This window comes from Halichoerus grypus, chromosome 14, assembly GCF_964656455.1.
Source record: "Halichoerus grypus chromosome 14, mHalGry1.hap1.1, whole genome shotgun sequence".
Taxonomy (NCBI): Eukaryota; Metazoa; Chordata; class Mammalia; order Carnivora; family Phocidae; genus Halichoerus; species Halichoerus grypus.
In genome coordinates, this window is record NC_135725.1 from 17,938,907 (window position 1) to 17,952,975 (window position 14,069).

General features: G+C 42.1%; 1 protein-coding gene across 4 annotated transcripts in view; it reads right to left on the reverse strand.

The window, feature by feature from the left end:
- Nucleotides 1-1,054: 1,054 nt before the first annotated feature.
- The window catches only part of PRUNE2 (prune homolog 2 with BCH domain), a 253,971-nt gene continuing 240,956 nt past the window's right edge, over nt 1,055-14,069 (reverse strand). The window contains exons 17-20 of one of the 4 annotated variants that reach the window (XM_036103209.2): nt 13,115-13,150; nt 12,538-12,576; nt 8,221-8,268; nt 1,055-4,314 (exon numbers count right to left, since the gene is read on the reverse strand). In XM_036103209.2, coding sequence (XP_035959102.2) covers nt 4,284-4,314; nt 8,221-8,268; nt 12,538-12,576; nt 13,115-13,150 — 154 coding nt within the window. In that variant the 3' untranslated portion in view covers nt 1,055-4,283. The remainder of the gene's footprint in view (nt 4,315-8,220; nt 8,269-12,537; nt 12,577-13,114; nt 13,151-14,069) is intronic. The other 3 variants (XM_036103212.2, XM_078062220.1, XM_078062221.1) reach the window with 3 other exon arrangements.

Below are 14,069 nucleotides of genomic sequence, written 5' to 3' on the forward strand. Positions count from 1 at the left end.
TGTGGAAGAAACAGTCCTTTGGGAGACTCGACGTGCCTCGACATGCCTCGATACAGCTTTTCTATGATCTGGGGCTGAAAGCTTAACATTTTATTTTATTTGCTTTTAACTTCAACCCATAACATAGTCTTTTTGATTTTGTTTTTTAATGAGGCTCCCAACTTCATCCTGGATCCCTACTCCTAGCGCCACCCGGTACTCTAACGAGTGTGCTAAATCCCTACATAGGGATGAGTCTTGTATAATACGTAGCATTGGTGTCTGCATGTATAGGTTTAGAAGTTACATAAATGACCCTATTGAGATTTTTGAGTTGTATTGAGGTTTTCTTTCTTTTTCCACTCTACCCTGTAAGTGTGGCTCGATGGACGTGTAGTTTGTTGCTTTCTAACAGCTGTAGAGTATGCCACAGAGTATATTCACCACATTTCTACCCATCCTCTTCCCTAGTGTTGGACTCCTAGCCTGCCTCCAGTTCCCACTACCATAGTTAGGGTAAGGGGGAGACGAATAGAATAGTTAACCTTGCAGCATCATGCCCTTCATTTGACCATAATCACTTCTCTGTCTTCTCTTGTCCTTCTTACCTTCACTGGGTAGGGGGCAACATCCACCAGGACTCATTCCTAGATCGTGAGAACGTGCAATGTCTCACTTCCTGTAGAGCAGCTGCTCCTTTGATTACTCCGACCACTTCTGGAGAGGCAGGGGTACAGATCTGTTTATTAATTTTTTTTTTTTTAAAGGCACAGGGGCTAATTCCCAAGTCTGATTTTGCCTGAAGGCTGTATAAGTGTGTAGGTGGGGGAAACCCAAAACTAAAAATAAAATGCCACTTACTATATTTTGATTTTAAAATAAATACATGCCCCCAAATGGCAAAGGACAGAGAAAGGAGAAGTTGACAAAAATCAAGTAACCACAAAAGCCAAAGATAGTTCTGTCCTCAAGTACCAAGTGCCAAGCTAGACCGACAGCCACTTAAGTCTTCAGCAGAAGTGAAGCTAGAGGAGGACTCTCGCTGACACAGAGAAAAGAAAGCCCATGACTTGTGGAATCAATTTTTATTTCTGAATTATACAGAGAGGCTATATATATATATATATATATTTTATATGGTGGTGTTACATATCTTTATATTATTAATCCACGCTATTTAGGGAGAAATTATTTATTTATTTACCAAAACAGAGTCTAATACTTTATTCTGAGCAATCCAATACATGGTAGAAAAACTTTCAAATATATAAAAGATTAGTCTGTGCACGTCTAAATGTTTCTAAGGGAGCAAACTACCGAGGCATTGTGATTAGATGAGGCGCAAACATAGTGCTGTAACCGAATACTTAAAATGACGTCTTAATAACACAAAAGCTTAGAGTAGTGACTTCCTCACACATGTTGGAGTGTATCTCAGAAGGTCACCCCACAAAACATTGTATGGCTTCAATAAGGAACTTCAGGATCTTCTCCCACACCCAGCTATTGCCCTCACACAAACTTTTTCACTCCTTGATAGTATCTTCTGTGTAGATTTAGGTTCTTTCTTAATCAAGGAGCTAAGCAAAGAACGGTTGCCACCTTGGGAAAACAAGACGTTTGCCCCACGACCCCTTGATTCCCTGAACTACAAACGTACAGGTAAAGTGTAGAACCGTTCCCAGAAGTCAGAACCAAAGCAAGAATGCTCAGAATGCAAGAGCTAGATAGCTACTGATGTGAATGTTTACATCTGTCTACCTATCTGCTTAGGGATTATTTTTTCAGGATTCTTCTAGAATTCTATTTACTTGGACAGAATTTACAGAGTGGCTTTTCTCTAGCACGTGCACTTAAATTAATGTGTCTTTTTAAGATAATAAAATAGCAGATGCCTATCGGAACAGTGGTGCAGCCCATAGAACAGCCCAAACAAAATCAGTGACTGGGAGAGAGGCTCATAATTTCCATGAGGGAAGATGAAGCTTCCAACAGAATACCACCTGAATAGTTTTCCATGAACAGGCTAGACAAGCTCAAGGAAAATGTGAATGGTGGGACTGTTTCTGTGTCCGGTTGAGTATAACAAGACCCCTCTATCAGTAGCTCTGTGTCCTCAGGTTTGCACCAACTGAACACAGCCCTGATTTCCTCATTCCTTTCTGTAGTTAGGGGGCCCACTTAATTCATTTTCCAAAATGGGACAGAGCTGAGCAAAAGGGACAATTGTCAGTAACAGCGCCAGAGCAACGGTGCTCAATGGGGGAACCTACCAAATGTTAGGTCACTGGTCTTATGTCAACACTGAGCTCTGGGAGAGGCATAATTTGGGCTTCCAAAGGTGGAGGTGGGCGGAGAGAGAGCATATGTTCTGGGGTTCTTCTATTGGATAAGACAGATGTTAGGAGGGAGGAGACCCAAAAGAACACAGTTCAGCAAGATGCTCTCTTGAAAGGGACACAGAGGGGAACTCGGTGAAGTATGGCTTATGGAGGAAAGAGCACCGACCTGTGTGTATGAGCGCACATCTGGAAGGTGGGTGCGAGGCAGACATGAAGCGAATGAGGTCAGCCACATGCAGTCACCCTACAAAGAGGTCTACCTCAAGGTGTTTGAAAGCTCCTGACACCCAGGACTCAAGTGCCCCAGAAAGCTCTCCTGGATGTAGCCACCACCCCGAGCCCATGGTGGAACCCTGGCCTCCGCTACATTTTTACTGTTGCTAGCTTATTAGTAACAGGTGATACCAGAGAGTAAGAATGGCCCTCGGAGTTAAGTCCAGGACCTCGGCAACCCCCCTAAACAGCCAAAAGCCTTCTAAGCAGGCTTCACTTGGGGTCACGTAAACGAACCCCGAGCCATGCTTTTGTGCGGAGGACTCCCTGTCTTTTTCAGCAGGTCATTTATTTTACCGAGTACGGAGGCCAACATGTTCTTTTTAAAGAATAAATGAGTTTGCAGGCTTACTTATACATTCTGTTACAGAAACTAATATCCAAATCCTAAATGGGAGAAGGGGGGAGAATGGGTGCACTGGGGCAGGAAGGGCCCAGCGAACTCTTTCTATAAAGAGAGTAAATAGTTTAGGCTTTGCAGGCACCGTTCAGTTCAGCAGCTGCTGTGTATTAGTGGCCCCGGGGAGTCTGTGAACCAATTCGTATGGCCCCGTTGCCACAAAACTTTATTTACGGATACTGAAATTTGCAGAATTTTCATGTTTCGTGAAATATTAAAAAGATGTTTTTTGACCCCAATGTGAAAGCCACGCTTAACGAGGAGGCTGTGTGAAAACAGGTGGTGTGCTAAATCTGCCCACGGCTTTGCCAACCCCTCTGCTAGAGGCCCGCAGATTTGAAAGCATGTTGGCATTTTCAAGGGCATGTGAAGACTACACAGGGGAATTTTGCAAATGATAGCACGCACTCCTATTTCATGTTAGACCTCTGATCAGATCCAAGTGATTGAAAGCAGATTGAGATAAATGAAGGTTCCCAAATAATGAATTTCTGAGCGGGCCACCTTACACCCGAGTCCTTGGCACTTACAACGTAACATTTTGAATGAAGTTGACGGCGTGAAGCGCAGAGCGCTACCAAAAAACGCCGACATCGACCCTTAAGTTTCTCAGCGTGGAGGTCCTCAACATTCATCGGAGAAATAACGATTTTTAAAAAGACAATTCACAGAAAACACGACGCCCGATTTGATAACTAAAATAAAACTGAGGTGAATCAGAAAACCTGGGTCCCCTTGAGACGTTAGAGACGATTCACGGGGACAAGAACCAAGGTGGCTTCACACCTGAGTCTGGTTTACAGCTGTGCTAAGCGAGCCGAGGGTTTTAAAGGCAGAGTTCCATGGGGGACACAACTTGCCTGGGGAGCGTTGAGCCCCAGGTGTTTTAAGCCTAAAATGATCACCAAGGAGAAATCCAGCCAATCTCTGGAAACGGATCCACTCATGATTAAGAGTGGACGGAAGGTATCTGATCGGTCAACACCAGTCTAAGAGAGGAGACCACCGCACCAAGGGCTAACAGAATATTGAAATGGAAGGTCCTATTGTCTTGCTAAGGTTCAACTGAAATCTTTGAGGCACGTAATTGGCAAAATAGGAAAATACACACAATTTCATAAAATATGTGAAGAGTAAACAAATTCCCTTACTGTTTTTCCCCTTAGAAATTTAGAATGGCACCAGGTAGTGCAAAGTGGAAAAAAGGAGAATCAGCCCTGTCTCTTCCAGGTAGGTAGGCTTCAGCAGAATCACGAAGCAGAAGAGTATCTTCTTCCAGCCATGGCCAACTAGGGCTTTCCTTTTAGCTTCAGGTCAATACTTAGGGAAAAAAGGGAAGAAAACAATGAGAAATGTGAGCAATTGAATATGAAACATTTAGTGATGATTCGGAGTGGCAGGTGTTTGTTTTTTTTTCCCTCAAAGGACTTACTGACAATAAATCATGCAAATCTCTTATGCTAGAAAAACCTGGTAAGTCACAACCCTCCCCTCGTTGCCAAGGTTTCCCCTAAAATGTGGAATCTGTTTATTTTTTACAAAGCTGTTTCTGGAAGCATTTTACGCCTCTTGAAATGATCTAGGGAAGCAACAGATGTGTGTAAGGGCTCGTTTCTGAAGTGGACTAAGGAACATTATTGCATTTTGGGAATAAGGGATCTACCTATTTCTAGTAAATGGCCTTCTCTTGTGGGGCAAATCCATGATCTGCCTGAAATAAGTAACATGTGATAAGTGCTACATAGCAAGAAAGTGGTCAACAATGAAACAATAGCAAAACAAAACCCTCAAAACAAAAACAAAAAATCCAAAATAAAACCAAACCATAACACTTTCTAGAGCCAAAGAATTTGTTTGAAATGGGTTAGCCTAGCTGATTGAGATGGATTCTTACAACCTAAGAAAAGGTTGTTTTTAAGAAAGTCTTGTGGGTTCCCAATTATCTAGAAAATAATTCAAAGATCTCCTTGGGCCACCATCTACTGCGACTTATTGAACCTATCAGAACTTCCTGGCACCTACCAGAGAAGAGAGCTCCAGCCAGGATGCTCAAAAGAAGAATGTCAGCCATGAACAAAGAAAAACACCGTTTGAAAGAGGCAATTTGGGAAGTATCTGTGGATTTCGCTGAGACCTGCCTTCCTGGCCCTTCCGTCCACACGCTGCACAGGTTCCTGTGCTTTGCTGTGGGATCTGTAGCAGCTGAGGGGTTCCTTCCTGCAGCTTTGCAAATAAAACCACTGGGGGCCCACACTGCCTGCCCATCTAGTTTACAGGAGTAAAAAATATCTTTCCTTTGAAATGCCCTCAATTCTACCACTTATTAGCTCGGGGCCTTGGCCGAGTTACCGACCTTGCCTAAATGTCTATGTCTGTATCTGTAAAATAGACTACTCCGACCTCTCTCAAGGCTTGCTAGGGATTAAGTCTCAAGTGTTTTCAATTGTAAGGAGGAGGAGGAGCCTGAATTGTAGTAGAATACTAGTAGTGGCTCAGGGTCCTTTTGAAAGGGGCCCGGATAAAAATCTGAGGACAAACAGAACACTACAACCAGGATGCCTATTCTGAAACACCTCATTTTTCACTTTTTTTTTTTTTTTAAGATTTTAAGTCATCTCTACATCTAATGTGTGGCTCGAACTCACAACCCTGAGATCAAGCGTCCCATGCTTCACTAACTGAGCCAGCCAGGCGCCCCTACACTCACTTTCCGGTAAACCTTCCAGGGTTTTAGAAATGTATCCCTTCAACTTTTGGTAAACAAAAAGCTGAAACACGAAAACCTATTTACACAGTTTATGGAAGAAGCCAGAGATAGTCAAAAGTGGACGATTTTTAAGTAAATACAGGAAACCACACTGAAGATTAATTTTTGAGACAACAGTTGTCCTGTGGGGCTAATGAAGCTACCAGCGATGCTACTAATTTAAGTTTCTCCCAATAGTACCACATCCCCTGGGTTGGATACACTTTTTATTTATGTGAAAATATTTTAAAAGCATACACAAGTCTTAGGACATGAACGAACAAATAAAATCCAAACTTGAAAGGGAAGGAGACAAGCACCTGGAGATACTTCTTAAAATAGAATGCTTTGGGGGAAAAATTTACCTTGAATCAGAATTACAATACAAAAGGAATATCCCTCCCCTCGGGGCAGGTGGGCTGAGATTTCTACAAGCAACTTTCCAGGGAGACATAGAAACTACAGGCCATTTTGGCTTCTCACATGTGTTAAACGAGGTTCCTTACAAAGTATCTGACAGTATTGTTTAATGATAAATACAAACTCTTGTGTTTTCTGGAGGAAGATGGGGGGATAGGCATAACTTCCCTTCTTTCTCTAAGGAAAAGGAGAGGGGCACATTTCATTGGAATCTTGGCTTGATTGAACTCCCTGAAACCCCCTTTGCAGGTTATCCATTCTATACTCGCTATAGAAGGTGTAAAATGCTTCCACGCAGGAGCCAGACAAAGGTAAATGAAGCCCCTTAGTCTTATACTAATGAAAGCCAGAAATCCAGGGCTAGAAGTCAGCATAAGAACTTCTTGGCCACTCTTGCCCCTCAGCCTGGATCTCCTGTGCTGAGATCAGGCGCCTGATAGGAGCTTGGGAAAGACAAGGCTCAAGAAAACGGAAGCGAGGTGAAGAGTATGTTCTAAGAAGCGGGAAGTAACATTAAGCTTTGCAGCATCCCTCCCTCCCCCATGCCCAGCCCTGCAATGAACCCAAACAAAAAGCAGTGCTCTGCTCCCCCCCCCCCAACCCAATGAGCCCCACGTACAAACAAGGAGTCAAACAGACAAGACAGACAAAGGAGTGGGTAAGCCCGCAGATGTTGCAGCCGGGGTCAGTGAGCGACCACCCCTCCGCGCAGCTCGCGAACTGCGGGCCTAGGACTCTGCTCTAGGGGGCGCTGCTTTGCCGAGGGAGGGGAAATTTGCAGAAGAATGAAGGTGGCCTCAGGGACTCTGTTTTGGCCTTGCAGAACTTGTGTGTGGCAATTTGCTTGAAGCAATTGTTCGTGGGACAGGTGAAACCTTCAGAAAAATAGCTGTGTGATTCCAAAGGTCCCTGTACAGCCTTTGTTCTTTACTCTTTTGTGGGGACCCTCTCTCCGGGGTTTTTGCCCATAAACTTCCTTAAACTGTAAGGTCATCGCCGTCCCCACAGAGCTGCTGCACTATGGTTTTCCATCCTGGCTTGGGACCTCGAGGGAAAGGGGGTCCAAAGAGAACAAAACACGACACTAGCTGCCACATTTAAGTCCCATCTTTGCCCCTCCTGGATTCCCGGGAAGGACTGCGTTTCATTCTCCACAACTCAAATCAAATTAGGAGCCGTCAGCTGGATGGTCAGTTTCCCTCGGAGGGCATGTTGGTGACCACACTTTAGTCCCTGAAACTGACAACTCTGTTCCCGTAGGCAACGAATGTTGTCCTCCTCGAGTCTAACCAAAGTTAGATCAGAGGCTGCACACCCATTCCAGAATTATGACCACCTCTCTCTGATTTCACAACCACTGGCCCCGGAACTGCAGACTCAAATCCCAGCTCTGGGACATTTTTACAACTGTAAAATGTGGGACTGGTCAGTTAATCTCTCTACTTCACTCTTTCCATACCTGTAAAATGTACCTCATAGGCTTATCCTGAGGATAAAAATCAGATACTGTGCCTGAGGCTTTTCACATAGAACCCGGCACGTGGTGAGCACTCAACTACGTGTTCGATTTCCATTTCTCACAGGATGAGGCCAGCTGGACTAGCTCATTCCTCAAGTTCCATCCAGACTCCACTGCCTCTTGGAATTTTCAAAACAAGGACCTCTTCTCCCCCATCCGCCAAAATACGAAGCTCAAATGGAAGTGCCAACTTTCACTAATTAAAATAGATGATGTAATTCAGAAAGCAGAGTTGCATTCCTCCTGCCCAAATGCTCTTACATCTGGCTCTACTATTCATTTTCTGCCCATTTTTGGATCGGAAAATAGAATGCCAAGTAGATTTAAGCTGTCCTTAAGGATTGTAGTAGTGATCATCAAAGAGACGGTGTGAAGCCGGCACATTTCTCTTTTAGGGTTCTGATTTGAGAAATAGAGAACCTGAGAGCCGAACATCTGAACAGAGTTTACCCAATCCTTGATGTATTTTTGTTTTCTTTCAGAGCCCAGCCATACAATGCTACAAGTAACCAAACAGGTGTTATGGATGGTGAATTCTTACTCCTTCTCCATGGAAGACATTTCTGGATCATTGTAAAGGCAGCTAGTTCTGAGTGCAAGGAGAAACAAAATAGGAAGCAAGTAAACATTTTCTCCACTGTTACCACTTTGTAAGCACAACAGACACGGCATTTTAAACTGTTTGATGTTGTATCATTGCTAATATGGAACAAAGCTATACCTGAGTCTTTTACCATCAGTTTTGAAACGTAGTAACTGCCCATGATTTGAAAGCATAAAAGGAAGACTGAAATTCCAAACAGCTCCAGTAGTCTCTTCTGGTCTTGTTACTTTTTCCTGACTTTTCAATCTACCTTATTCAGAAATCATGATACTGCAAATTTTTATTTGGAATCCAAATAACATACTTTATACACAAAGGACAGTCCCTCTCAAGGAGCCTAATTTTATTTGCACACGAACAGTTAACTTTCACTTTGCACAAGAATGAGCATTCTCCTAGACACTAAAAGAAAAAATGCCAGTGTCAGCTTTGTTTCAGAAAAATAATAGGACACTCACTACTATACGGCTGAGCTGTGTTTGGGTAATCGAGTGAATCCTAAGATTAACCTAAACTGAATGTGTCCAGAAAGAAAAATGTAACTATATGAAATAATGAAATGAGTTTTGTTACAATGTATGAACGTGTTTATGCCTTTGGTGTATTATTAGCTGCTTCTGATAATCCATATTGGTGGGATTCCTCTGTAAGCAATTTTCACGTGTTTTATATTAATTTCTGATTAATAGGACATTTCAACTTTTACTTTGTCCCCTCTGGTCATATTTTATTATTGGCAAACAAACTAAAGAGATTCTACGATCTTTTTATTTCGTTTTTGTTTTTAAAAAAGAGAGAGAAAGCGAGAGCACACGAGCAGGGGAAGGAGCAGAGGGGGTGGGTGGGGGAGGGGGAAAGAACCTCTCCCAACTCCGTGCTCAGCACGGAGCCAGACTCGGGGCTTGATCTCAGGATGAGATCATGACCTGAGCCAAAACCAAGAGTCAGATATTTTTATGGTGATCAGGTATTTTTATGGTGGATATTTGGCAACTTGAGTGAACAAGGACAGTCAGGCAAGTGTTAAAGAGTATGCTAGAAAAACCTAGCAAAGCTGGAATGGAATCAAGAAAAGGTATTCTTCTGAATTTAGCTTTTCTGTTGTTTTTTTTTTTTAACTTTGCGTAATCCTTACAATGAAAACAGCAATTTGCAATCCATTTAATACTGTCACCCCAAAGGCAGCTGATGGATTCTTTACCATTTTCAAAATAAGCATGGCCCTCTATACCCCACTAGTCCTTCCCACGTATTTTCCTTCCTGTATAGATATCAAGTTTTAAAGGAAAACATAAGGCAGGCTGAAGAAATCACCTTCTGAAAGCCAGTTAAGAGGTGGTGTGTGAGTACATGGGGAAAAGGTGAATGTTTGAAAATAAAGCAAAACAACAGAAAGATGGGTTTTGTTCCCTGACAAGGTAGATGTTTGCCTTTGGTTAGAATCAGCCTGAAGCTTTTAAATAGAGGTCATGTGGAAGGACAGGGTGTGTCTGTTAATAGAAAGAACCTGGGTTATCTGGCTTCTAGAACCTAACCGTATGTCTGCAGTGACCATGTTTTCTGAACCCCAAATCATCATGTACAGTCTGTCCAAGGATTGGGAGCCACTTCAGAGGCCAAAAGGTAGTTAAGGAGATGTAGTTAGTATGCTGAAATGGCAGGATTTAGGGGCAATGAAGTCATCTGTGGGGTCAACAAAGTTCTTGCCCCCTTACATTTTGAAATGTGCAAATATATTTCAAGTCCTCACACATGTAATGTCACCATCAAAAGAAGGAGGATCAGTTGGAGGGGAATTCAGACAGGTGGCTTACCCACTGAACCCAAAGCAAGAGCATCGACTCCTAAGACAAATCTAGTTATTTTTGTTCAGGCATTTACATTAAGGTGGGGATTCTCGGAGCGTGGTCCTCAGATGGGCAGCATCGGCATCACCGGAATGGGTTAAAATTACAGATTCTCAGACCTGCTGACTCAGAAGCTCTGAGCTGAGTCTCGGGACACTGTGTTGGAGCAAGTGCCCCAGGGATTCTGCTGCACAGCGAAGTCTGAGAACCCCTGCTCCATGATGATGAACGTAATTTTATGCACATTCGTCAGTTTATGCAGTGGAAATTTACGGAGCATCCATTATGTACTAGACATGCTTGGTGCTTCTGCCAGGAAGGAGATCAAGTCATCTCAGGACCACCTGAGACCATGTGGATACCTGGGGAGGGAGTGTGTGGGGGTGGGGAAGAGAAGAGAGGGAAAGATCGGAGAGGACAGAAGAGAAAGCTACACAAGAAACCCAAAGTGATAACTGTTTCACTAGGCAGCTAAGCAGGAAGGGCAGAAATATGGAGGGAGGGAAAATTCTACTGAAGGAGGCAAGACTGCATGGTACTAATGAAAGAACATGGCAGTATGACTTTACAAGGGGTTTGACTGGAAAATTATTGATTTCCCTCCCCTCAATCTTTTGTTTTGAAAACAGCTCTTTAATTTTATAAATGTTATCATCCTAAAAAAAAAATCTGAAAGAGAAACTGATTGCTCTTTCTGTCTCTGCAGAATCTCATGACACCATGCAAATTGAGTGCAAATAAATGCTAACAGGGCGCATTACGCCAACATCTGGTTCCTTGGTTCCTAATGTCTTCCTTTCTTTTCCAACTTCTGGTTTGTAACAGTTGGGTCAGAGACTAAGAAGATTCTGTTAGAGTAGAAATTCAAGTACTTTTTTGAGTATTGTTAGTGTAAACGGGTGTCAGTTATCTTGAAAGAAAACTAAAAGGAATATTGTAACACGAAACTACACTTATGTCAATGTTTCTAAGGCAAATATCTTTCCTTCAATTAATTAATTAATTAATTTCAGTATCTCTCTTTTTTTTTTTAAGTGAGCTCTATGCCCACTGTGGGGCTTGAACTCATAACCCTGAGATGAACTTCCAACTGAGCCAGCCAGGCGGCCCTTTTCCTCAAATTTTAACCCAAAAGATCTGTTCTATAGGCAAATAATTCTATAGATATCTGCAATAAAAGTGTGCTGTAGGAAAAAAAATATCTCAATGGATTGTTCTCAGGAAGAATGGGCATTTACACTTATATAGAAAATAAAACCTTTATTTATTCAGAATTTGTAGCTGTTTGGACATTGCCCAGGTTTCTGTTTTTGCAATATCTACTAAAATGGGAACTAGTTATAGAAATTAACAGTGTAAGCAACATTTAAAATGGAGAAAAAACTTTAATATAGTAAACATTCCAAATAGTACTTGTCTACATTTAATGCGTAATGTCAGAAAAATTAGTTTTTGGACTTGGAAATAAGAAAAGGAAATTACTGGATTTTCTTTCAAAGCAATGCTGAGTTGACTTTCTGTTGATGGGCTATTTTACAACCCTTCAGGGGCAGAGGTTACTTGTACATTTTTGTCAAACAGAGATGCAAATAATTTCTGTCCAGTGGAAAAGATAATCCTAGGTTACAGTTTATTGCCCTATGGGACACTGATTCATTTTGTATCTAAACCAATAATCTTATCCTAACATTCCTTGATAAATCACCCAATGAGATCTAGCTTTGCAAACGTTCTTTGAACTGGTTTTAACACTTCACCAGTTCCTTCATTGAATAATTAGTTGAATAAAATCATTGGCATGTATTCATTTCATAGTTGCATTAAAGTTAAGATTCTGCTTTTTTGAAAATTATACTTTAATAATAGTAATGATTCTTTTTCTATTCATCCAAATAGCTCAGAAGCATTATTTTGTTAAGCAATATTTCCAAGTCACTGAATAACATGCATAAAAAAATCTTGGAAAGTCACAAAATGGGTTCTCAAAAAATTCCAAATTTTGACATGTCATCATTTCGAATTAGTGAGCTTTGAATTAGTATGAATTAGTGAGCTTTCGTTGTCTCAAAATATCTAACAATCATGAGGATGTTATGCTATGTGGCAAGCCTGTGATGTATTCCTGGGCTGTGGTGCCAAAAACTGCATATACATTAAAAAAAAAAAAAAAAAGAAAGAAACCACAGTAACAAATGCGTTCCTTAAGATAACCAAGATCACAGGTTGTATAAATAGACTGTAGTACGGATACCAGAAATTGCATCTATCGTGGGACAAAGGGAACATTTCAAGTGCAGCATTATTATCGGGATGCGAGAATAAAACACCAGGCATGCAGGTCCTCCCAATTCATTCCTGCAGTGCAAGCCAACATCACACCAGCCGCTGAATGAAAACCAAGTCTTACTTAGCTGCTTCTGATGCTTCCCTCAGTTCTTCATCCAGTCTGCATGAGCAAAAATTATCGGTGTAGAAAAGAAACAAAAAAGAAGCAAGCACAGCGTGAGAGAGTCACCCAGCAAAGCGGAGCCAAACATAAGTGGACCATATGTGCTTTTAGAAACCATCCTTTGGAGCATCGAGACATGCTCCTTCGATTAGACATGGTGCCATTTTGTCCCATTTGGTGTTTCTGTACGTTTACTTTGCAAATTCCTTCATAAAGGTGGATATACAAGTTGCAAGGAGATCAGAAACATGCGGGCTGAATAAAGCCGAAAACATCCACATCAGTCTGTTGGGTTCGGTTAGAGCTAGCTTGCAGCCTGGGCCAAGTCAAGGGTGTATCTGGTTGAGTGGGTTTTGGTTGCAGATTAGGCTGACCTCAACAGCTTTACACACAAGACAAAGACCCGGAATGGCAGACTACAAGGGGCTGACAGAATGACCTCGCGCTCTGGTAGCATGTTGAGGTCACCCACGAGTAAGACATTGGTGCACACACACAGAGGGTCCAGCGTGAACTGTAGCTCGGGAGATTTTACCTCACACTTCTCTTATAAGATCTCTCTTCATCGTACCTTACGAGATAAAAAATGAATGCAATGAGGAAAACGAGCAAACAGATGGAGAAAATGACAGGTATGTGGTTTAAAGAACAGTCAAAACATGAGATCAAAAGCCTACCCCCCCTCACCCGCCCCAAGAATAATCAAATTGCCTTTTGGGAGAAAACTTATTTTTCATTTGACGTAATCAATGGTTTAGAATTCGTAATGATATACAGCCAATCCTCATTATTTGCAGAATCTGTGTTTGCGAATTTGCCTACTTACTCAACCTTTACCTGTAACCCCAGGATCAATACCCGTGGCACTTTCATGGTCACTTGCTGACTTTCACTGAGTGGCAAAAAATTTGAGTCACCTGATGTGCACGTTCCCAGCTGAGGTCGAACGAAACAAGGCTCTGCCTCCTCGTTTTACCTTTCGTGCTGTCAACAGGCGTCTTACTTGCAGTCTATTTAGTGCCATGTTTCCCTGGTTTGTGCTTTTCGTTGGTGATTTCACCATTTAAAATGGCCCCTAGGCATTGTGCTTCCGTGGGGGCTGGCGTTCCTAAGCACGAGAAGCCTGTGATGTGCCTTACGGAGAATATATGTGTGTTACAGCAGCTTTGTTTAGGCAGGAGTTGTGGTGCATTGGTCGTGAATTCAATGTTAGTGAGTCAACAATATACATCAGATAAGGTGTCTTTAAACAGAAACACACATAGAACAAGGTTATATATTAACTGGCGAATGAAAATTAACCAGATGCTTGCAGGAACTTAGCCCTGTATTTCCCCTAGGAACAACGGTTCAGTATTTACCAGTCAGGGTTCTAGAACATCACTGCCACAAATAACAAGAATTGACTGTAATCAATGATTAAAAATCTGATTCCAGATTGGGCAAGTTTTTCTTTCATGTAAGCCCTTTGATGACAGGCTCCATCCCAG